The sequence below is a fragment of the Stegostoma tigrinum genome, chromosome 3 (assembly GCF_030684315.1).
Source record: "Stegostoma tigrinum isolate sSteTig4 chromosome 3, sSteTig4.hap1, whole genome shotgun sequence".
NCBI classification, from domain to species: Eukaryota; Metazoa; Chordata; class Chondrichthyes; order Orectolobiformes; family Stegostomatidae; genus Stegostoma; species Stegostoma tigrinum.
In genome coordinates this window covers 39,165,299-39,187,759 of record NC_081356.1, presented here as the reverse complement: position 1 = coordinate 39,187,759, position 22,461 = coordinate 39,165,299, and the positions used below count along the sequence as shown (strand labels likewise).

Sequence of the window (22,461 nt, the reverse complement as noted above, 5' to 3'; positions counted from 1 at the left end):
GCCTTGATGAGGCCGCACCAACAATACTGTGTACAGTTTTGGTCTCCTTTTCTGAGGAAGATTGCTTTTGCTCTTGAGGGAGTGCAGGCTGATTCTGGGGATGGGAGGACTGATGTATGAGGAGAGATTGACGAGTTTGGGATTGTTTTCACTAGAGTTCAGATGATTGAGGTGGAGTCTCATGGAAACTTATAACATTCTAACAGGACTGGACAGGGTAGGTGCAAGGAGGATGTTCCCCATGATGAGTGTGCCTAGAACCAGGGTTCACACTTTGAGGATTCGGAGTAGATCATTTAGGACAGAGATGAGGAGAAATATCTTCAACCGAAGAGTGGTGAGCCTGTGGAGTTCATTACCATGGGGAGTAGTTGATGCCAAAACATAGAATATATTCAAGAGGTGACTAGAATAGCACTTGGGGTGAATGGGATGAAAGGATATGGTGAGAAAGCATGGTTAGGTTATTGAGTTGGACAACAGGCTGTGATCGTGATAAACGGTGGCGTAGGCTCGAAGGACCAATTGGCCTCCTCCTGCTCCTGTCTTCCATGTTTCTAGGTTCTGAAGAAGGATCACTGGACTTGAATAATTAACTCTGATTTCTTTGCACAGATGCTGCCAAAGCAGCTGAGTTTCTCCAGCAATTTCTGTTTTTGTTTCTGATTTCCAGTATTTGTAGTTCTTTCAGTTTGTTGAATTGCAGGCGCTGGGGATCTGAAACAAACAAAAGCAGAAATTGCTGGAAAAATACAGCAGACTGGACGTGTCAGAGTTAATGTTTCGAGCCCAGTGATCCTGTTTTCTCTGTTAAATCTGTTAACCCGGTTAACCCTATTTCTCTTTCCACAGACACTGCCAGACCTGCTATCCCCAACAATTTCTGTTCTTGTTTGCTGTCTTAACTCCATGTCCCACCTTTCCCTGAACCCTCCACTTCTTCCACAATTTTAATGAAATTCAACGTGAGCTTGAGAAAATACATTTTACAGCGTTTTATGCTCAATACTGAATTCAATAATAGCAGATCATTGCATCTGTCGTTTTGTACAGCAGATACTGCTAATGATTCTGCTTTTCCCATTTACACTTCCTCCAGAGCCACCCTTTGCTTTTTTTTAACTTATTCCAACACCATCTACTTTTACCTTTCACCATCACACTACTTTTATCATTTAACCTGTTCTGAAAGATATCCTATGACAGATCTTCTGTTTTGTTACTTCCCTAACTTGTTTCCAGTTCTGACAGAAGACCATCAACCTGAAACACTAACTGTACTTCTCTCTGTACAGATGCTGGTTTACCTGCTGAGTACTTCAAGCATTTTCTGGTCTTAGTTTCATTTCATTCATCCATCATCATTTGGCTACAATATTTTTCCTTCACCTTGTGCAAGCCCATTCATGTGAAGAGCTCCACCCGCTGTCTGTAGCTGGTATCTTTTACAAAACGCACCATTTCAAAATGTGCATTTCTTTGTGAATGTATTGTTTCACATATATTTATGCTTTGATTCCCAGTTTTGTTCTCGCCAGTACTGGCTTACTGTGCCCAGTTCAGGCTCCCAACCGCATCTATTCTAGCTTAGCCTACACCACAAGTTTCCACTTGTTATAGAACAAAGATAGAACATAGAAAATTACAGCACAGTAGAGGCCTTCGGCCCACGATGTTGTGCCGTGGAATATTCCTAATCCAAAAATAAAATAATCTAACCTACATTCCCCTCAATTCACTGCTGTCCATATGCATGTCCAGCAATCGCTTAAATGTCACTAATGACTCCGCTTCCACGACTACCACTCGTAAACTATTCCATGCGCTCACAACTCTCTGGGTGAAGAACCTCCCTCTGACATCTCCTCTATACCTTCCTCCTAACACCTTAAAACTATGACCCCTCATGGCAGTCAATCCTGCCCTGGGGAAAAGTCTCTGGCTATCGACTCTATCCATGCCTCTCATTACCTTGTACACCTCAATCAGGTCACCTCTCTTCCTCCTTCTCTCCAGAGAGAAAAGTCCGAGCTCAGTCAACCTCTCCTCATAAGACAAGCCCTCCAGTCCAGGCAGCATCCTGGTAAACCTCCTTTGCATCCTCTCCAAAGCCTCCACATCTTTCCTATAATAGGGTGACCAGAACTGGACACAATATTCCAAGTGTGGTCTCACCAGGGTTTTGTAGAGCTGCAGCATAACCTCGTGGCTCTTAAACTCGATCCCCCTGTTAATGAAAGCCAAAACACCATATGCTTTCTTAACAACCTTATCCACCTGGGTGGCAACTTTGAGGGAGCTATGCACTTGAACACCAAGATCCTGCTGCTCCTCCACACTGCCGAGAATCCTGCCTTTAATCCTATATTCAGCATTTAAGTTCGACCTTCCAAAATGCATCACTTCGCATTTATCCAGGTTGAACTCCATCTGCCGTTTCTCAGCCCAGCTCTGCATTCTGTCAATGTCTCGCTGAAGCCTGCAATAGCTGTCGATACTATCAACGACACCTCCAACCTTTGTGTCATCAGCAAACATACTAACCCACCCCTCAACCTCCTCATCCAAGTCATTTATAAAAATAACAAAGAGCAGAGGCCCAAGAACAGACCCCTGCGGGACACCACCCAGCACTGACCTCTAGGCAGAATACTTACCATCTACAACCACTCTCTGCATCCTGTCAGCCAACCAATTCTGAATCCAGATGGCCATATCACCCTGTATCCCATACCTCCTGATTTTATGAATGAGCCTGCCGTGCGGAACCTTATCAAGTGCCCTGCTGTAGTCCATGTACACCACATCTACTGCTCAACCCTCGTCAACCTGTCTCGTGATTTCCTCAAAGAACTCAATAAGATTTGTAAGGCATGACCTGCCCCTCAGAAAGCCATCCTGACTCCCTTTAATCACGCTATGCTTTTCCAAATAGTCATAAATCCTATCCCTCAGAATTCTGTCCAAAACCTTGCTGACCACAGAGGTAAGACTGACTGGTCTGTAATTTCCAGGGATTCCCTTTCTTGAAAAGAGGAACAACATTTGCCTCCCTTCAATCTTCCGGTTCGACTCCCGTGGAGAGTGAGGAAGCAAAGATCTTCGCCAGCGGCTTAGCAACCTCCTTTCTCACCTCCTGGAGCAACCTAGGATAAATCTGGTCTGGCCCTGGGGACTTATCAATCTTAATGTTTGCCAAAATTTCAGGCACATCAACTTCCTCAATCTCAATCTGTTCAAGTCTGTTTTTCTGCTCCTCAAAGTTCTCATTCACAACAAGGTCACTTTCCTTCGTGAAAACCGAAGCAAAAAACTCATTTAGGGCTTCCCCTATCTGCTCAGACTCCACACACAAGTTCCCTACGCTATCCCTGATCAGCCCTACCTTCTCCCTGATCATTCTCTTATTCCTCACATATGAGTAAAAGGCCTTCGGGTTCTCCCTAATCCTTCCTGCCAAGCCTTTCTCGTGCCTCCTCCTGGCCCTCCTCAGTCCACTTTTGAGCTCCTTCCGAGCAAGCCTGTAATCCTCTAAAGCTGTGCTAGACCCTTGCTTTCTCCACCTTACATATGCTGCGTTTTTCTTTTTGACAAGAAGCACCTCTGTACCCGTCATCCAAGGCTCCTTAATCTTACCCCTTCTTACCTGTCTCAGAGGAACAAATTTATACATCACTCGCAACAACTGCTCCTTAAACAGCCTCCACATGTCTGCTGTGCCCTTTCTGTGGAACAATTGCTACCAATCTGTACTTCCCAACTCCTGACTGATAGCATCATAGTTTCCTTTACCCCAGTTAAATATCTTCCCCTGGTAACTGCTCCTTTCCCTTTCCATGGCTATGGTAAATGTGAGGCTGTTGTGGTCACTGTTGCCAAAGTGCTCTCCCACCACTTGTTATACTCGAATCCCAGTGCTTGTACCACCATCCTTTACAGACCCGCTGATTGAAATACTTGTCTGCAATGCTTCTTGCCTTTTATAATTCTTTACTGGTACGTGGGCATTGTTACCAGTTCAGTCCAGAATTTATTGCTAATTCCTATGTGCTATTATAGAATGAACCAGCATGGAAGCAGACCCATGGGTCCAACTGATCTGTAGCAAACAGAAATCCTAAACTGGTCAAAGAGGATATCGCAGCTGTACTGAAGGAAGGCACTATGGAGGACTCGAGCAGTGAGGCAATATGGGCAGAACTCAGAAATAGGAAGGGTACAGTAACAACGTTGGGGCTGTACTACAGGCCTCCTAACAGCGAGCATGAGATAGAGGTACAAATATGTAAACAGATTATGGAAAGGTGTAGGAGCAACAGGGTGGTGGTGATGGGAGATTTTAATTTTCCCAACATTGACTGGATTCATTTAGTGTTAGGGGTCAAGATGGAGCAGAATTCGTAAGGTGCATCCGGGAGGGTTTTCTGGAGGAGTATGTATGTAACCCAACTGGGGAAGGGGCCATACCGGACCTGGTGTTGGGGAATGCGCCCGGCCAGGTGTTTGAAATTACAGAATGGGACTACTTTAGAAATAGTGACCACAATTCTGTAAGTTTTACAATACTCGTGGACAAAGATGAGAGTGGTCCTAAAGGAAGAGTTCTAAACCGGGGGAAGGCCAACTATACCAAATTTCAGCAGGATCTGGGGAATGTCAATTGGGAGAAACTGTTTGAGGGTAAATCAACATTTAATATGTGGTACGCTTTTAACGAGAGGTTGATTAGCGTGCACAAGAGACGTTCCTGTGAAAATGCGGGACAGAAATGGCAAGATTAGGGAACATGGATGACAGGTGAAATTGTGAGACTAGCTAGGAGGAAAAAGGAAGCATACATAAGATCTAGGCAACTGAAGACATATGAAGCTTTGGAAGAATATTGGGAATGTAGGGCGAATCTGAAACGAGGAGTTAAGAGGGCTAAAAGGGGACATGAGACATCTTTAGCAAACATGGTTAAGGAAAATCCCAAAGCCTTTTATTCATATAAAAAGAGCAAGAGGCTAACTAGAGAAAGGATTGGCCCACTTAAGGACAAAGAAGGAAAGTTATGCGTTGAGTCAGAGAAAATGGGTGACATTCTTAACGAGTACTTTGTATTGGTGTTCACCAAGAAGAGGGACATGACGGATGTTCAGGTTAGGGATAGATGTTTGATTACTCTAGGTCAAGTCAGCATAAGGAGGGAGGAAGTGTTGGGTATCCTAAAAGGCATTAAGGTGGACAAGTCCAAATGGGATCTATCCCAGATTGTTGAGCGAAGCAAGAGAGGAAATAGCCAGGGCCTTAACAGATATCTTTGCAGCATCCTTAAACACGGGTCAGGTCCCGGAGCACTGGAGAATTGTTATTGTTGTCCCCTTGTTTAAGAAGGGTAGCAGGGATAATCTAGGTAATTATCGACCGGTGAGCGTGACATTAATGGTAGGGAAGCTGCTGGAGAAGATACTGAGGGATAGGATCTATTCCCATTTGGAAGAAAATGGGCTTATCAGTGTTAGACAACATGGTTTTGTGCAGAGAACGTCATGTCTTACCAACTTAATGGAATTCTTTGAGGACATGACAAAGTTGATAGATGAGGGAAAGGCTGTAGATGTCATATACATGGACTTCAGTAAGGCGTTTGATAAGTTTCCCCATGGCAGGCTGATGGAGAAAGTGAAGTCATAGGGGGTCCAGGGTATGCTAGCTAGATGGATAAAAAGCTGGCTAGGCAACAGGAGACAGAGAGTAGTAATGGAAGGGGGTTTCTCAAATTGGAGACCTGTGACCAGTGGTGTTCCACAGAGATCTGTGCTGGGACCACTGTTGTTTGTGATATGTAAATGATTTGGAGGAAGGTATAGGTGGTCTGATCAGCAAGTTTGCAGAGATGGGTGGAGTAGCAGATAGTGAAGGGGACTGTCAGAGATTACAGCAGAATATAGATAGATTGGAGAGTTGGGCAGATAAATGGCAGATGGAGTTCAATCCGGGCAAATGCGAGGTGATGCATTTTGGAAGATCTAATTTAAGAGCAAACTATACAGTAAATGGAAAAGTCCTGGGAAAAATTGATGTTCAGAGAGATCTGGGTGTTCAGGTCCATTGTTACCTGAAGGTGGCAACACAGGTCAATAGAGTGTTTTCCTTCATCGGACGGGGTATTGAGTACAAGAGTTGGCAGGTCATGTTACAGTTGTATAAGACTTTGGTTTGGCCACATTTAGAGTACTGCGCACAGTTCTGATCACCACATTATCAAAGAGATGTGGATGCTTTAGAGAGATTGCAGAGGAGGTTCACCAGGATGTGGCCTGGTATGTGGGGTGCTAGCTATGAAGAAAGGTTGAGTAGATTAGGATTATTTTCATTAGAAAGACAGAGATTGAGGTCTACAAAATCATGAGGGGTATAGACAAGATGGATAGCAAGAAGCTTTTTCCCAGAGTGGGGGACTCAATTACTAGGGGTCATGAGTTCAAAGTGAGAGGAAGAAAATTATGGGAGATATGCATGGAAAGTTCATTACGCAGAGGGTGGTGCGTGCTTGGAACGCGTTGCCAGCGGAGGTGGTAGATGCAGACATGTTAGTGTCTTTTAAGATGTATCTGGACAAGTACATGGATGGGCAGGGGGCAAAGGGATACAGACCCTTAGAAAATAGATGACAGGTTTAGACAGAGAATCTCGATCGCCATAGGCTTGGAGGGCCGAAGGGCCTGTTCCTGTGCTATAATTTTCTTTGTTCTTTGTTCTAAACTGATCTAGTTCCATTTTCCAGCATTAGGCCCATATCCCTCTAAACTCTTCCAATTCATATGCCTCTCCAGATACATTTTAAATCTTCTAATTGGACCCCACCTCCACCATTTCCTCTGGCAACTTGTTTCAAAAGTTACCCCTCAGGTCCCTTTTAAATATTTTCTCTCTCACCTTAAACCTATCCTGTCTAGTTTTGGACTCCCCTACCCTCAGGGGTAAAAAACCCTTGGCTCTTCACCCTATCCATGGCCCTCCTGATTTTATATATCTCTATAAGGTCACCCCTCAGCCTCTGATGCTCCAGGGAAAAATGTCCCAGCCTCTTCAGCCTCTCCCTTTATTTCAAACTTTACAATCCCAGCAACATTCTTGTATATCTTTTCTGAACCCTTTTAAGTTTAACAACATCCTTCCTAAAGCAGAGAAAGCAGAACTGAATGCAGTACTCCACAAGTGGCCTCACCAATGTCCTATTATTCTTCTATGGGACGCATGCATCACTGGAAAAGCCAGTGTTTGTTACCTATCTCAAATTGCCCTTAAACTGCGAAGTTTGCTTGGTCATCTCAGAGGGCACTTAAATGTCAACAATCATACGGAGACCCGACCAATTAAGGATGATAGATTTCCTTCCCTGAGGTCATTGGTGAAACTTGTAAGGCCATAAGATATAGATGTAGAATTAGTCCATTTGGCCCATCAGGTCTGTTCCACTATTCAATCATGGCTGATATACCTCTCAAACCCATTCTCCTGTCCTCTCCCCTTAAGCCTTTATCCACTTACTAATCTATTTCAGTCTTAAATATATTAAATCACTTGGCCTCCAAGCCTTCTACATTAATGAGTTCTATGGATTCACCCCCTCTATTTGAAGAAATTCCTTCTCAACTTAGTTCTAAAGGGTTGTCTTTCACTCTGAAGCTGTGCCCTTGGGTCCTAGACTATCCTACTCGTGGAAATTTTCTCCACGTCCACTATATCCAGGTTTCTCAGTATTCTGTACGTTTCAAAAATTTCCCCCTTATTTTTCTAAACTCCATCAAGCACAAACTCAGAGTCCTCAACTGCTCCTCATATGACAAGCATTTCATCTCCTGGATCATGTTGTAAACCTCCACCAGACCTCCCTTCAACAGCAGCAGATGATTCCTCAGGTACAAAGCCCAAAACTGCTCACAATATTCCAAAGATAGTAAGAACTGCAGATGCTGGAGAATCTGAGATAACAAGCAGGAAGGCTGACGTTTCAGGCCTCGACCCTTCTTCAGAAAATTTTCTGATGAAGAGTCTCGGCCCGAAATGTCAGCTATGCTGCTCCTCTGATGCTGCTTGGCCTGCTGTGTTCATCCAGCTCTACACCTTGTTATCTCACAATATTCCAAATGCAGTTTGACCAGACCCTTATGCAGACTCAGCTGTATACTTCTGCCCTTGAATTCTCGTCTTCCTGAAATGAATGTGAACATTGCATTTGCCTTCCCAACTTCCAAGTGAACCTATATGTCAACTTTAAAAGAATTCTGAACCAGGACTCCTAAGTCTCTTTGTGCTTCAGATTTCTGAAGCCTTTCCCCATTTAGAAAATAGTCTCTGCCTCTATTCTTCCGAACAAACTGCATAGCCTCACACTATCGCACACCATATTGCATCTGCCATTTCTTTACCATTCTATTACTGTCCAAGTCTTTCTGCAGCCTCCCCACTTCTTCAACGCAATTTGCCACTCTTTGTATCTTTGTGTCATTTAGCAAACTTAGCAACAATGCCCTCAGTTCCTCTGTTCAGTTCGTTAATGTTAACGTGAATAGTTGTGATCCCAACACTAACGCCTGCAGAACTCCACTAGTCACAGATGCCACCCTGAAAATGATCTCTTTCTCCCCAATCTTTGCCTTCAGCCAGGCTGCCAATCTTTTATCCATGCCAGTACTTTATCCCTAATACCATGGCCTCTTATCTTATTTAGCAGTCTCTGGCACCTTGTCAAAGACCTTCTGGAAATTCAAATAGATCACATCTACTGGCTCTCTTTTGTCTAACTTGCTCGATACCTCCTTTAAGAAATCAAACAAATACATCAGGCAGGACCACCCCTTGATGAAACCATGTTGATTTTACAGCCCTATTTTACCAAGTTCTCTGCAATCCCATCTTTAATAATGTTCCTAAAATCTTCTCAGCAACCAAGATCTGGCATACTAGCCTATTATTTCCTGTTGTCTGCCTGCATCCCTCTTAAACAATAGTTTTACATTAGCCACTTTCCAATCCTCTGAGGCTCTCCTTGAATCCAATGATTCCTGAAAGATCACTTCCAATGCCTGTGCAATCTCTTGATCTATCTCCTTCAGAACACTTGGGTGAAGTCCATCAGGTGATTTATCAGTCTCAGACCTTTCAGCTTCCCCAGCACCTTCTCCCAACTGATGGCCACTACACTCACCTCTGCCTCCTGATTCTCTCGAAGTTCTGGTATGCTATTGGTGCCTTCCACTGTGAAAACTGATGCAAAGAGTGAATTCAGTTCATCTTCCATTTATTTCTTCCCCATTTTGACTTCTCTAGCCTCATTTTCCAGTGGTCCAATGTCCACTTTTGTCTCTGTCTTACCTTTTATAAATCTAAAAACATTCTTGCAATCTTCTTTTATATCACTAGCTAGCTTACCCTCATATGTTACCTTCTCCCCATTATTGCTTTTTTAGCTATCTTCTGCTGGTTTATAAAGGCTTTCCAATCCTCCAGATTCCCATTAATCTTCACAACATTGTATTTTTTTTTGCTGTTTACTGTCCTGACTTCCTTAATCAGCCATAACTTCTTTGTCGACCCCCTGGTATGTATCTTCTTCTTGGGATGAATTTCCGCTCTGCCTACCAAATTACCCCTAGAAACTCCTGCTATTGCTGCTTCACCATCTTCCCTCCTAGGGTGTCCTCCAATCAGCACTGGCCAGCTCCTTCCTCATATCTTTGTAGTTAACTCAGTTGCAATAGTGTTATATCTGATTCTAGCTTTTACCTCTCAAACTGCAATATGAATTGTATCATATTATGGTCACTGCCCCCCAAGGGTTCATTTACCTTAAGCTCTCTAAACAAGTCTGCCTCTTTATGCATAACCAAATCCAGAACTGCTTGTTCCCTCGTTGGCTCGACCACAAGCTGCTCCAAACAAAAACCATCTCATGCACATTCCACAAATACCATTTCTGGGGATCCATGACCAACCTGATTTTCCTAGTCCACCTGCATATTGAATGCCTCTGTGATTATTGTAATAAGTGCCTTTCTTCGTGCCTTTTCTATCTCCTCATTTATTTTTTGCCCCACAACCTAACCGCTGACCGGGAATAACTCCATCAGGGTCATTTTTCCTTTGCGGTTTCTTGACTCAACCCACACAGATTCTATGCCCTCCAACCACTATATACTTTCTTGCTGTGAATTTAATTTCATTTCTTATTAACAAGGCAACCGAACCTCCTCTCATCATCTGCTTGTCATTTCAAGAGGAAGTGCATTCTTGGATATTTAATTCCTAGCTCTGATCTCCTTGGAGCCAAATTTCTGTGATACTCAAAGAATATCATAATCACCAATTTCAATCTGAACTACAAGCTCAATTACCTTGTTTCATACACTGCATCCATTTAAGTATAATACCCTCAGTCCAGCATTGACTGTCCCCACTTCTTATAGCTTTTCTTTATTCTTTATTCATTCACGGGATGAGGGTGTTGCTGACCAGGCAGCATTTATTGCCCATCCCTAATTACCCAGATGGCAGTTAAGACTCAACCACATTGCTGTGGGTTCTGGAGCCACATATAGTCCAGATCAGGTAAGGATGGCAGTTTCCTTCCCTAAAGGACTTTAGTGAACCAGATGGGTTTTTCAAACAATCGGCAATGGATTTGCGGTCATCATTAGATTCTCAATTCCAGAAATTGATTGAATTCAAATTCCACCATCTGCCATGGTAGGGTTCGAATCTGGGTACCCAGCGCGTTATCTGGGTGTCTGGATTAACAGTCCAGCAATAATTGTCCCCTTATCTGCTGTGCCTGAAGTTAGATTCTTAAACCCTTTTCCATACTTTCTGTTCTATTACTTATTCTGGAAACTTTAATAACCTCTGCTGAGACCTCCCATCCTTTAACTTTCTCCATAATTTCCCATGCAACTGAACTCACCTCCCACTATTTAGTTTAAATACTACAGCCCAATTTATGCGATTCACCAGGACTCTAGTCCCAGCATGATTCAGGTAGAGCCCATCCCATCAGAAAATTCCTTCCTTTCCCAGTACTGCTGCCAATGTGCCATGAATTTGAACTTGTTTCTCCCACACATTTACCTCTTTAATCTTGTTGACTCTGTGCCAATTTGCTCATGGCTTAGGTAGTAATCCAGAGATCACTGCCTTTTTGACTCTGCTTTTTATTTTAGCCTGGGCTGCTCATATTCCCCCTGCTGAACCTCTTTCCTCTTTTTCTACCTGCATTGTTGGTACCTAAATGGACTGTGACAACTGGATCTTTTCTCCTCTCATTACAGGTTCCTCTGCAGCCCAGATGATAACCTGAACTGGGGCACCAGGTGGACAACACAGCCTTCAGGACTCTTGATCCTGGCCACCGAGAACAGTTTCTACTCCCCTGACTATTCTCTCCGCAATCACAACTATATTTGTCTTTTCTCCCACCTCTTGAATGGCTCCCTGTACCATAGTGCTCTGGTCAACCACAACCCCCGCTTTCATCCACATCGCGAGAAGGACCTCAAACCTGTTAGGCAAAGTCAAGGGCCGAGGTCTTTCAGCACTACCTCTTGGATCCCTCAGTAAGCGTTGATTACTATTGAAACTTAACTAGTGTCAGTCATCTCAGCTCATCTTAGTTCTGAGAGACCCTGTTGAAAGTGTACAACCAGTAAGCTCTGCACAGTCAGGAAGAGGTCACACCCAGACTGAGACACTCTACCTGCCTCGCTCGTAGTCAGTCCCTCCTGTTCCTGACCACTGATCGAATTCAAGGTCGATAATCTTAGCTGTGTGACTGCCTCCTAAAACACAGCATCTCGTAACTTTCCTTCAAACAGGGTCTAAAGGTCAGACTCCAGCTTATCAACTCTGAGTGGAGCACCTCACCCAACCAACATATGCTGCAGATGTGGTCACTTTGAACCACAATAGGATCCATCAGCTCCCACATCATGCAGGTATACATGTTGTCTGGCCCAGCATCCCTATTTTGTTTAGTTAGTTCTTAATTTGATTTTTAAATGTTTCCTTTCTGTCTTTTAGTTTGAAAACTGTAAGTATATCGCAATTTACCTTAAATCTGAAAGTAACCTATAATAGATCGTCAAATTAGTAGCTATCACTAACCAATGAACTTACAGCATTCCTATAATAGCATACTTTCTCTTGTGCTTGGCTCCTAATCCTTGGTTTTGATTTATTCTGTTTAAAAAGAAACCTTACAAATTATGAGCCAAAAAGGAAGCAAAACGCACCTCTTTCCTTCTGCACCAAATTCCCATGCTGCCTCCAAATTCCCCAAACATTATACTCATTCAGACTGTGTCTCAATCCGGGTGTGATCGCTTCTTCCTGATTGTGCGCAGCTTACTGGTCATGCACTTTCAACAGGCTGTCTCAGAACTAAGGTGAGCTGAGATGACTGACACTAGTTAATTTTCAATAGTAATCAACACCTACTGAGGCCCTTTTCAGGCTTCAGGTGACTGATGACTATCCCTTAGTCAGCTGAGGCAGCTATTTTATTAGCCTTTAAACGAGACTCCTGAACTTTAAACTATTAAAATGGAGAAAGAAAAGAAAGATTTACCAGTTCTATTCCACGCCTCCAAATTCACCAAATGTTCCGAACAACAATCAATTATAGTTTCATATTCACTACAGGTTATACCTCTGTAATCTGAGATAGTAAGAACTGCCGATGCTGGACATAACACAGCGTGGAGCTGGAGGAGCACAGCAGGCCAGGCAGAATCAGAGGAGCAGGAAAGTTGACATTTTGGGTCAGGCCCCTTCTTCAGAAAGTGGAAGGACTTTTCTGAAGTAGGGTCCTGACCCAAAACGTCAACTTTCCTGCTCCTCTCTGATGCTGCCTGGCCTGCTGTGCTCCTCCAGCTCCACACAGTATTACCTGTGTAATCTGGCAGCCTTGGGGCTTTGCTGGATAGGAGAAGTGGCCAGATGACAGGAAGTTGTGTGTCTAGGTCAGCAACCCATTTAGAAAGTGCAGTGCAATATGAGGTGAAAAGCAGTTCTTTTGAAGAATATAGATATCTGTTTACCTGTCAGTACAATTCCATGCGACTTTGTTAATATACCTGTGTGCTGCTTGGAATTCTTCTGCTTCATGGAGTTAGACTACATTCCAATCTGCAGTTTTACATCTAATGAGCTGTAAATCACTCTTTGCTATTGGATGTCATATTCGCATCCCTTGTGATAGCAATGAATGGGTTCAAATCAAACTGCATCGTCTGCAATTATAATTGCAAACACTGCATTTTCCCTGATCATCATCTCGCCTACATAAAGAGAAAGCATCCAAAAAAACTGTCTCCTGTATAGAGGTAGTAGAAAGTCTCCAGAGATGGCTAGCTGTCTTCCATTCAAATTTCAAGCACATTTCATGGAGTTTAAGTTTAAAGCAACTTGTGAAGAAGTTAGAAGTTCATACTTCCTGATTGCCATTGCTTAATGAAAGTTGTTTGTAATAAATAGTTATTTTTAAGGACAAAAACCTGGCGAGTGTTTTCTTTTAATGTGAGCAAGTCAGTCAGGTAAGCTGAGGGCTTTAGGTAGTTCCACTAAGTCTTTTCACTTCTGTGATGGAAATACAGGGTCCTGATTTGTAGCATAATAATCCAGTAGGTCATGACCGTCCAAACTTACTTCCTCTGATTATGTCTCTTCACTTTCCTAGATTACAGGAGCTATCTAAATGCAATTTTTTGTTAATCATCTATGTCTTTTTATAGATTGCTGCTTAATATAGCTGCCGGCTTATTATCATTGGCAAACTTGAAAATATTCACCTTGTGTTCCCAAATCCATGTCATTTAAATATACTGAAAAGCTAAAGTTACAGTAGACATTCTGATGGATAACACTTAACATGGCTTTTTAATCTGTAAACTCTGTTTTATTTCAAATTTTCCTCTTACTTCCCAACTATTGTTCTTTCTTTGTCAGACGCCTTCTCCACTGATTGGTGCCTCAGTATTAGGTACCTCTTAGATTGTGTAAAGGATGCCAACAGTTTACTGAAATATGAGCTATGTTCATAAAACTTCTAAATTAACTAAGTGTTCATTATCTCTTTCCCTGATGATGAATTCCACCAGAGTTTGCTTTACGAAGGATTAACATAGTAGCTATTATGAACTTAGTACTAATTTACTTCATTTTATGAATATCAGTTCAGTGTTTGCTATCATTTGATGTTCAAAAAATTTATGGGTGTGTGTGTTGCCATGCTGCCAAACCTGAATTTCACTTTCTTTTGTTATGATTTTGTGCTTTAATTGCTGTTCTGTTGCCAACAGGGAATAAAAATCCAAGCAACATATTAAGGCAAGCACAATTAGCAGATATCAGTATGATTGGACTTGGGGTGATGATGGGGAGGGGCACATCACAATTATAAGGGAGGAGGTAAGGGAGTGATATTTGTGTGGTGTTACTATCATCTGTAATTTCATAGCTTGGCTTTCAGCAGATCCACTGCACCCCTGGACCCAACTTTCTTTTGATTTTGTATGGACAGTACACTAAAAGGCCTTGATTTAAATGCAACAGAAGGGACTTAGAAGTGGACGGGGATGGCTTGTTGCTCTGCAATGACTGAATTTTGAGTTTGGGATAGGAGCTCTGATATTACATCCTTAATTAAGATTCAATATGTTGTCTTTCAAGGAGAGATACTGATGTGGAGGGAATTTAAGTTTGACAACTTTGATCATTTTTAAAGAGGAGAAGGAGCATTCACTAGGAGGCGTTGAACATAAATGAAGGTATCATTTGATAAATGAAGGAATTATGGCTCACTGAAGCACTTGCTATCTTATTGAGCAATTTCTATGTTTCACATGCAATGAAGTATGGCTTTTGTAAGTATTCAGGGTTTTGCTTAGACAGAGGAACTGATTGGGAACAGAACTTGGTGGAGTCTTAAAACCAGTATTTATATACTGATTGTAGAGCATGCATTTTATTGCTAAAATTCAGAGCTGCCCTAGGGGTCTGCATGTCATTTTTGTCATATAGTCTATCCATTGCATGCATGTCCTTCCCACTCATAAATTAACCCCTGATCTGCTTTTTTGGAAATTTCTGGAATTGTTTTCATAGTTAAAACTGACCCTCACAGTGACTCAGATGGCTACCAAGAGGCATGTGAGCTTTGCATCTTCAGCACTGATGACCCAAGCTTCAAGGAAGATCCTACTTAAATCATCCTGGGTGGGGTAATCTTCTTGAAGGACATGCCGAGACATGATCCTTCTGTGGAACTCATGCTTATCGCTGTGCTGATCTAAATTTCAACAAGTTTCATGGCGGAATTAAAAAAATGTTCCATCTAGGAATTGGGGTTTCAGTATATTGCTTCTCCCCCATCTGTAAATTGTAATCATGCTGATATAACAGATAATAAATGTAAATTTTGCCACTTTTAAACATTGATTTTCCATCTACAGCTCAGAGTGGAGTTTCACTGTTTAATATTGGTTGGATTATCACACAGTATTATTTAGTTATCCTAGTTAACCCACCTTTTTACCCTCAACAATTTTATTGGATTGAATTTTACAATGTATCTTAGTCCTTACTTTCAAACCAGATCAGAAATTCTGGGGAAGAAGCCTTCTCAGCCAAAGCAGTGCAGCCCAGTCATTTGTCCAGGCAGCAGTGGAGAGAATCAGCACCAAAATCTGACTCTGACAGAAGGTAAAAGGTAAGGTGATGGTATAGGGTAGCTTCTGGTTGAGAGGTACAGGTGCCTAGTGAATGAGGAACTTGCAGGTGTCAAATATTTGGGGAAAGAGGATGACAGGTGGATGATAAGGTGGCTGTTCCGCAGGTGATGACTTAAGAGTAGGTTGGGCGTACTAGTCAAGAGAGAACGTGAGATTTTGGGTCAGTCGTAAGGATCAGAGGGGGGCATTTCAGCACAAGTTGAGCTGGGACCGTAGCAGAATTTGAGTGTCAGAGAAAGGGGATACCACGCGACTGAGGTTAGGGGAGTTGGGAGTCAGGTAAAGCAGATTTCTTTAATCTAGAGGGTGATCAAGTATCCATGAGGGGTATCTGGATGGAATCGCCTGTTGAGTTAGAGGGGAGGAACTTGTGCTGAGTGTCTGTGGGGACTCTAGCATAGTTGGGTTTGTTCAAGGTCGTGCACAGGTGAAATTGCGTGTCTGGGTAGTTGGAGTGCAGTCAGTTGTGGGGGTGGGGGTAGTGTCTGTTTAATAGCTAGCTAGAGTTTAAACAATGAGCAAGTTTTAATCCTGCTAATTTTCTTGGCTGGCTATTAAGGCACGTTGGCTCACTTCAAAGTCTCAGACTCTAACGTAGAGCTGTGGACTATTTTGAAGAATTAAACGTGGCACCACTGGACTTTTGCTGTTACCAATGCATAATTCAGGACGGCCCTGCAGCAACCACTGTTCTCCTGTTGGAAGATATGAACCACAATGTATTTCTTGACCATAGTGGGAAGCCATGACAGCCACAACCTGAACTCATGATTAAGATACATGGCAAGTAGCATAGATGCCACACGTTTAGATAGTGAGTTACCTATTCAGCAGCTGCTACTGCTTCATCCTATATCAAGTAGACCAATGCCAAAGGAAAATGAAACCACCCAGCAGTTTCTATGTCAACTCTGACCCCTTTCCCCCAGAGCTGGTCAGAACAAGAATTTAACGGCGTTTCAGTCCCACGTGTTCAATCTGTTGATTTGCTAGGGGTTTCCAACTACGTCACAACAGTTTAAGCATTGACGTCACAACGAAGGGAAATCGATTGCTCCGAAGTGTTCTCAGGCCCCGCCCACCACGTGTTGCACGCCGGGAAGGTTTGGAGCTGCTGCCCTGTTGCCCAGCAACGTGAAGCAATGCAGGAGGCCGGTTGGAGGCGATGAGATAGTTGGACGCGATGGCGAGTCGGAGTGCGACCACGGCCAGTGTGAGTAAACACATTCTCATAGAGCGAGGAGGTAGTAAGTGTCAATTCACGATGAGTGGAGGAGCAGTCGCAGCTTCTTGGACTTTGGTCAGAGAGATTGCTGACAGGGCACCAGGGAAGGAAGGTCGTGGTCTCCTAATCTTTGAGGAGAACCTTCGCCTTTTCCCTGTCCCTGCCCCTCTCACCTTCGCCCCTGCCGTCTCACCTTGCCCCCGTTCCTCCATCCCGCTCCCTTCACCTTCGCCCCTCCTCCCTCCTGCCTCGTCCCGGCCCCTGCCCCTCTCACCTGTCCCCGCTCCTGCCCGCACCCCTCTCGCCTTTGCCCCTGCCCGCGCCTCTCACCGTACCTTTGTCCCCGCCACATCCCCAATCACCGCCCCTGTATAGGTAGGACTGCTTAAAGTATTCTCCCGTGTTCTTGATACAGTCATGATCTCAAATAAGAGATAATGGGAACTGCAGATGCTGGAGATTCCAAGATAATAAAATGTGAGGCTGGATGAACACAGCAGGCCAAGCAGCATCTCAGGAGCACAAAAGCTGACGTTTCGGGTCTAGGCCCGAAACGTCAGCTTTTGTGCTCCTGAGTTGCTGCTTGGCCTGCTGTGTTCATCCAGCCTCACATTTTATTACCATGATCTCACATAATATTGCTGGGGCATTCTCGGTACCACTCTGAAGTAATTCTTCTATCAAGTGTATCTTATTATTCATTCTGAAGATGTATCCTTAATTCCCTTTCTGTTCTTGATTGGCTTAAGTGTTGTAGTCTTAAAATGTAAATACCTAACATAGAAAGTCAGGACTTTAAGAGGAGGTCATTTCAAATCACTTCTACTATTTTGTCAGATCTTGAGTGATCTGGTTATATTTCATAGGTAACAACACCTTGTTATCTCAGATTCTCCAGAATCTGCAGTTCCTATTACCTCTGGTTATATTTCATTGCTACTTTCCTGTCTGCACCCCATATAGCTCAACACCCTGTCTATCAAAATTCCATTTACTGAATACTTCAGTAAATTTTAAAGAGTCACTATCCATAACTATGGAGTAAGAAGATTCTCCATACTAACAGCTCTCTGCGAAAAAAGAAAATTTCATTGTATCTCTCTTAGTAGGGAAGACTCTCTTATTCATAAACATTGTCTCCTAGATTTTATCTTCCCTCACATGTGGAATTGTCCTTTAGAAATCCACCTTATCTTGTCCTCAAGACTGGATATATTTCAATAAGTTTGCCCTTCATCCCGCTAAACTGCAGTGGATATCGACATAACCAGTTCAACATTTCTTCACAAGACAACTCTTTCACCCGAGGAATGAGCCAAGTGAAAATTCTCCGAACTGCTTTTTCTCACAAGACCAAAACTGTACACATTACTCCAAATGTTATCTCGCTGATGCCTTGCATAGTTGCAGTAATTTTATTTTAATTCATTCAGGTAATGTGGGTTTTGTTGGCTGTACCAGCATTAATTGCCCATGAGAAGGTGTGCAGAGCTGGCTTCTTGAACTGCTGGAGTTTTTTTTGGCATAGGTACACCTACAAAACCGTTCAGGATGGAGCTCCAGGATTTTGACCCAATGGCAGTGAAGGAATGGTGATAGACTTCAGTCCCTTAACTTCCCTCCTTATGCATTCTGTTCCCCTTGCATTTAATAAGGCATTCCATTTGTATTCCTATTCACTTGCTGTACCTGTATACTAATTTGGTGATACATAAATGTATGATGCATGTCCTGTGCATGGATACCCAGATACACTTGTACCTCAGAATCCTGCCATTTAAAGTTCAAATTTAATCACGTTGTACTCTGTCAATTTCACCCCCCCCCCCCCCCACCCCCCAACGTATGTCCTTTTGCAGACTCACTGTCTCCTCTTGGCAGCTTAGTTTACAACCTATCTTGGTGTAATTTGTAAGATAGCCACTAGCTATTGAGTTCCCACATCACAAATTGTAAATAATTGATGCCTACCATTGATTGCTGTGACCAGTGAAAGATTGCAAACCCAATAAAGATCTGTTTATTCCTCTCTGCTTCTTGGTTGCTAAACAATCCTTTATCTCTGCTAAAATATTACTTGTACACCATGTGCTGTTATTTTGTGCAGCAACATTTGATGTGACATCTTATCAACCGAGTTTTGGAAATCCAAGGAGACCACATCTACCCAATGTGTATAATACTTTATCCAAAAATATTTCAGATTAGTAAATATGATTTTCCTTTCACAAAGTCACATTGACCCTGCATGATCATATCATAGTTTTGTAAGTGTCTTGCTCTGACTTCCTTAATAAAGGATTCTAGCACTTACCTGAAACAGCAATATTCACAACTTGGTAATTTTAAAAAAGACATATAATAGACAAAGCCACTAATTTCTCTGACATCAGAACAGGCAAGCTGGAGATTTACAAACTGTTAGAAAAACCTATCCTCGCTTTCTCATAACCTTTCCGTCAAATCCGGGATGAAGAAAATGAATCATGACAACCTTAATAGAATTTTCAAGCTTGATTATCTTAAGCATCAGAAGTCAAAGCTAATACCACAACAAACAACCCTCTCAGAGAAATGAATTCTTATTGCCATATTTCAGAATGTAGTCAATTGTGGAAAATTAAAACCACTGTATCTATTATTTCATTCGGCACTTCTTTTCAGACTCCAGGATGAAGCCATCAGGACCTGAGATCTTTTCAATCATTTTGTTCTAATAATTTTCTCAGTACTCTACCCTGGTGATTGTCATTAAGTGTCCCTTCCCTTTTCACTCCTTGATTTTTCAGTCATCTGTGGGATATATCCTTTCATATTCTGTTATGATTTACAACATGTAGATCCTGTTTCAATGAACCTCTTACTCCAAACCTACTTATACCAGCGATCTCTGCCTGAGAGAGCAGCCCTGTGCTGTTGTAAGACTGTGATGACTTTACCAAACTACTCCTTCCCCAAACTTCCCAATATACCATAAGCAGCTCTGTCTTCATACTCTCACAAATGTCCTTATTTATGGGTAGCTGATTGAGTGATATGAGAAAGTTCAGTCGTTAGACTGGGAGAGATCAGAGATCAAGAAATTGAGGGCAGCCATGACCTGGATGCAATCATCAGTGGACTGCCTCAAGATTGAATAGGTAGCAGCTCTTGTCAAAGTATCCTACAGATGTCTGCAACCATTTGCCATGTCACTGTAAGCATGTGGAAGTACTGTTGTGTAGTTGAGGCAGGGAATCCACCGCTCTCACTAGAATTACTGATCCTACCACACCACATTTATTGCTACTGCTATGAATGGTGATGGTCTTCCTCATCTGATGTAATTCAAAACCATCCGTAGACTTACATCCTGCTGTGTCCATTTCCAAACTCAAAATTTCTCAAAAGCCTATACTCTGTAACATGTTTGCAAGTGAGAACTGACAAGACAACTAGGAGCACTGAGCCTTTGTTGAGATCAGGCATTCAAATGATAAAAAAATTCCATGAACCAAATCTTAACCTATTTTTCTGGGTAACCTGCAATTGAGACATTAAAAATGCCTTGAATTCAGTTGAAAGACATACAATAATGTGCTGATGGGTTGAATGGTTTTGGCAATCACCAATGTTTGTCTTGAATATCATGCCAACTTCATTTGAACAGGTTATTTGCATGAAGCCAAACGAGCCTCTCTTAACGGAAATGAATGCATTTGTTGCTGGGTTATGATTACACTTTCTTTGTTTCAAGGCAGTAATTTCACTGAAGTGTTGAACTGGTGGTTTTATTATTCCAGTTTTCCTTCTGATTTACAGATGGAGATGTGCTCTTGCCATCATTTGAAGAACAGCAGACTGATGCTGGTGTTTTCAGCCTGTTTGCAGTATGAATTCAATGCAATGTGTACTTGCAACAGATGTTATGGAATCTCATCTCCTTTGCTTTCCATCTTTCTGTTCCTGCTTATTAGGTGGAAAGACTTTCCACTGAAAATTTGAGCTCTAATTATTCTGATTATCCAATAAATATGTTGAAAACATTTTGCATGAAGATTATATTTTCACTTAATGGAAGGAAATGTACAGAATACTTAAATATTGGTTGTAGTTGAATACATTTTACAATGTTTTCAAATTTGTGTTTGCAGTCCAAAAGCTTCCACCTTCCTGATACATCAGCATGTGCGCCACCGCATATTAAAAGGAAAAGGAAGAAAGTTGGAGACAGTCTTACACCTCCAAATTTAGACATCGATCCTTCGGAACTGCAATTGAGACTAATCTCCACAGCACCAAAACAATCAACTCCAAATCCTCTTGCTTTGAAGTTTATTCAGAATACAAAGGCACGGGAAAAAAGAATAGCACGAGAGCAGCCGGTTCAACTGCAACCATTGGTAGGCGCCAGTTCATTTCATGTAATTAACGTAAGGGCAGTGGGTTGTGTTTGCTAATACTGCAACTGCAGAACCCGCTCCCAATGCACTGTCAATACCTGTGATATCACTGAAGGCAGTACCCCAGGCACCTGCCATATTAATAAGATTGGTGAAATTGAGTAAAGACAGTAAAGTGTTCGTACTCCCTTTGCGCTGCTCTTGTCTGTTTTCCTTTTGCTCTCTGCTGCTGTCCAGCTCACTTTACCATTTCCAATTTTCTGCTGCTTCCCCTATTACTTTTCATCTTCACCCTGACTCCTTTTTCTGCTTTGTCCCCACAAACTTTGTGGCTTCCCCTTGTTTATTTCATTGCTTTCCCTTTCTCTTTGCTAATTAGAGCTCATTCCTTTTAGCACTTCTTGCCATTTCTTTAGCCATTTTTCCCCTCACATGGGAGTGGGTGGCAGAATAGTTGAAGGGAAGTCAGAAAACAGATTGGAGTGTGACAGAGCAGTGGAATAGATGATAGGTATGAGAGGGAGCACTGGCGTGTGAAAGAGATTGGACAGTGGGGAGTGTGAGGGAGCAGTGGACTGGATGACAAGCACGTGAGGAAACATAGGAGTTGGGGCAGGAGGTGACGGGTTGGAGAGTGGGACAGAGCAGCAGAATGGATGCCACAGAGTGGGAGTGTGCTGCTGTTTGGGAGTGGAGTTGATGGTGAAGGGAGTGTCAAGTGGGCAGAAACAATGAAATGAATGGCAGAAAGTGACTCGTAGACAGAGGAAGGGAGAAACTATGTATGAATCTCCTCTTAACTCTCTTTTTAACCCTGGCTTCTCCAATCATAACTAAAATCCTTCATGCCTGCAACTACTGTCTCAAATCTTTTCTTCACCCTCTTCAAAACCTTTGCAAGTCTTCAAATGTAATGACTGGCCACACATTCAGATGCTTTAGTCACCTGTAGAAGCATGCTATTCGTGCAAATGTTAAACTAAATAAATGGTTTAACACCTCTGGCTGTTTGGAAACTAGAATTGTCCAAAAAATGATATTTTTTTGTGCATTAGTCAACTTTACAGCATCTATATAATTTATT

At 42.5% G+C, this 22,461-nt stretch overlaps 1 protein-coding gene across 1 annotated transcript in view; it reads left to right on the top strand.

Annotated features, from left to right (window-relative positions):
* The first annotated feature begins 16,872 nt into the window (after positions 1–16,872).
* Positions 16,873–22,461, top strand: part of dnah6 (dynein, axonemal, heavy chain 6) — a 241,124-nt gene continuing 235,535 nt past the window's right edge. Inside the window, exons 1-2 of the mRNA XM_059644490.1 lie at positions 16,873–16,983; positions 21,129–21,377. Coding sequence (XP_059500473.1) covers positions 16,954–16,983; positions 21,129–21,377 — 279 coding nt within the window. The 5' untranslated portion in view covers positions 16,873–16,953. The remainder of the gene's footprint in view (positions 16,984–21,128; positions 21,378–22,461) is intronic.